Here is a 2,749-nt window from a genome sequence, read left to right on the forward strand (position 1 = left end):
TTATCTGCTGATCAATAATATGTGCTAATAAATTCAGTCAATCTTTTATATAACATTTAATACAACTATTCCGTTAAAAGAACCTGCTTTTATCGGCGGATTTATTTTTAATAGACCGTCTTATTTTACAATAACTATGTGTGTCGTTATAGAATTTGATATTTTGATAATTATGAGGAGCATCTCATAAGTAATACCGAATTCGATTGAACATACTAATGCGCACTAATGCTTATTAAAGTACACTGATTTAATTTGTGTAAAAGTAAAATGCAAATATTTCGAATTATAAAATATAGATTTTAATTAACACAACATGTATTAAAGACTTCATGATTTAATTCGTTTTTATATTTATATTAATATACATTTGTACATCAATTTATTTAGGACAGAAGTTTTGTAGTGCATCAATGTGCATTAAGTGTATTCAATCGAACTTGCTATAGGTTTTCTTATCATAGAAAAAAAAACTGATTGTGCGAGTATGAACGAAAAATCTTGATTATTCTTTTTATGAAATTACTTCTCCTTCACAACAACAGACAAATGAAGTTACAAATGGAATCGAAAAATTTTGAGAATAAGGCTTATAGTTCTCTCATAATATCAGAGAAAATTGTTTCATAAGTTTATCCTCTATTCTGATTCCAAAAGAAATCCAATGTTTATTGCAGTTAGGAGAAAATTTTTCATTACCTGATTACGATCGCAGAGATAATGTTCAAGTTAAAAAATATTGAAAATAATATAAAAAAATAAATAAATTTAGTTTCGAACCAAAGCCTACAAATAGAACTTTATCTATTCTGATTTTGAAAATTTTTTTGTCCTTCAGATCTCAGAATGTTGAAGTTAATAATAAATTAGCTTATCTAGTTAAATCTACGAAACAACTGTTAAAGAATAATCCGTATGTGGTATTCACAAAAACTAATGAAGGCAACATCATGATAGCATTAGATAATAATGAATACAAGTAAAAACTTACGCAAATGCTTATTAGAAAGCGTTAAAAGTGCATAAAGACAGATAATTGTATTATTACATAGATATGCATATTTATAGGCTCATTATAGACTTTGATTAAGATAACTTAAAATTGAGAATATCATTAATTCTATGCACATGATGAAACTTCACTTATTAATTACATATCATTTGTCGAAAAAAAATTATATTTAAAAAAAGTTTATTTAAAAAATTGCTCTATTCTTACTTAATTTAACAAAATAATTTTTGCTTAACTTACTGACAAAAAGATATTGAAGTTTTATAACCTTTTTGAAATAATTTGTTCAAAATAATATTGCAATTGCTTCAAAACACATTTCGTTGTAAGAAGTTATCTAGTCAGAAAGTAAAAAAAAATTTTCTTTAATTAATATAAAAAAAAATAGAAATAGGAACAATTTTACGTAAAAAATATTAATATTACACTTTTTTGATTTGAGGTTATTTCAAGATTAATTTTTCTTAGATCGAATTATAATTTTTGAAGTTCTATATTTAGTCCTTTCTCAAACTCAGGTTAGTAATTAAAACCCAGATTAATCTTGATGTGATACTTTAAGAATGCCAATAACAAGTTGAGATTATTATTTTATCTTCTTCAAAACAAAATAATTTTTACTTAAAACATTTTTTGTTAAAATATCGTAAGAGGTAAGACATTTTAGCCATCTTATATAGAGTCAATTAATTTTCGTGACAACGTATGTGGATAGAACGAACTTAGTTGAAAAGTTCTGTATCATTTTGCAATTTTTGCACAATACTAATAAAATATTGATTCTAAAGATCGTCGGAAAATCAAATTTCCTCCAGGAAAATATCCAGCAAACTTTAAATATTTTTGAAATATTTATAAAACGTTCCTGAAATCTCCAAAAAATATTCCAAGAATATAAAATATTCTCAAATGTTTACGTAAAGGAAACATTCAAATGTTAGTTAAAAATTTCATTTATATATCGTTATATATTCCAAGAATGTTTTATATATATTCCGCAAAATTTTAATTTTTCCAAAAATTTCGTGAATCAGTTTTTAAACAAAATTTTATTTTGGTAAACATATTTAATGTGACTTTTTCTGGGTGAATGAACTATAAAAAAGCGGTTGAATACTGAATAGTTGCCGAATATTCGTTGCATTTCTATTAACTATTATTATTATTATCCCTATTAACTATTACTATTGTTACTATACGAAAATTGCAAAATGGTACAGGACTTTTCAAATCAGTTTAATCCGTTCTATTTGCATACAAGCTGTGTCAAAAAATTTGGGACACGTATATGTATAATATATATATATGCGCGCGCGCGCACACACACACACACACACACACACACATTCCAATAGCAATTTTTTTTTAATTTTTAATTTTTTAATTCTCCATTATCATCACGTTGCGCTTCTGGTTCTGACAATGGCAACCATTGTGCCGAAGCACCTTTTCCGGATAATACACGTTGAAACAACTCTTTTTGACACGAGCCGGATACTTCACACTTACCTAAGAGATTACCATTTGCTCGCAGTACAGAAAATAGTAAGACACACTTCGGTAATATGTCGCTATTAATATCAAAGGTAAGAATATCGTTCCAGACGGGAATAGTAGCCTCATGTTGTATACTCGATTTTTTCTTCTTAAGATTTTTACCGTCTTGCATAAGCGATACCTAAACAATTCATCTTAAATAAGAAAATTTTAAAACAAGTATTATATATATATATCATA

The 2,749-nt window shown here is 26.3% G+C and overlaps 1 protein-coding gene across 1 annotated transcript in view; it reads right to left on the bottom strand.

Annotated features, from left to right (window-relative positions):
* Positions 1–2,099: 2,099 nt before the first annotated feature.
* LOC108689202 (synaptotagmin-5-like) overlaps positions 2,100–2,749 on the bottom strand; it is a 4,299-nt gene continuing 3,649 nt past the window's right edge. The window contains 1 exon segment of the mRNA XM_018195867.1: positions 2,100–2,716. Within this exon segment, the coding sequence (XP_018051356.1) occupies positions 2,385–2,716 (332 nt within the window). The 3' untranslated portion in view covers positions 2,100–2,384.

Source organism: Atta colombica, unplaced genomic scaffold (assembly GCF_001594045.1).
Source record: "Atta colombica isolate Treedump-2 unplaced genomic scaffold, Acol1.0 scaffold261, whole genome shotgun sequence".
Lineage (NCBI taxonomy): Eukaryota > Metazoa > Arthropoda > Insecta > Hymenoptera > Formicidae > Atta > Atta colombica.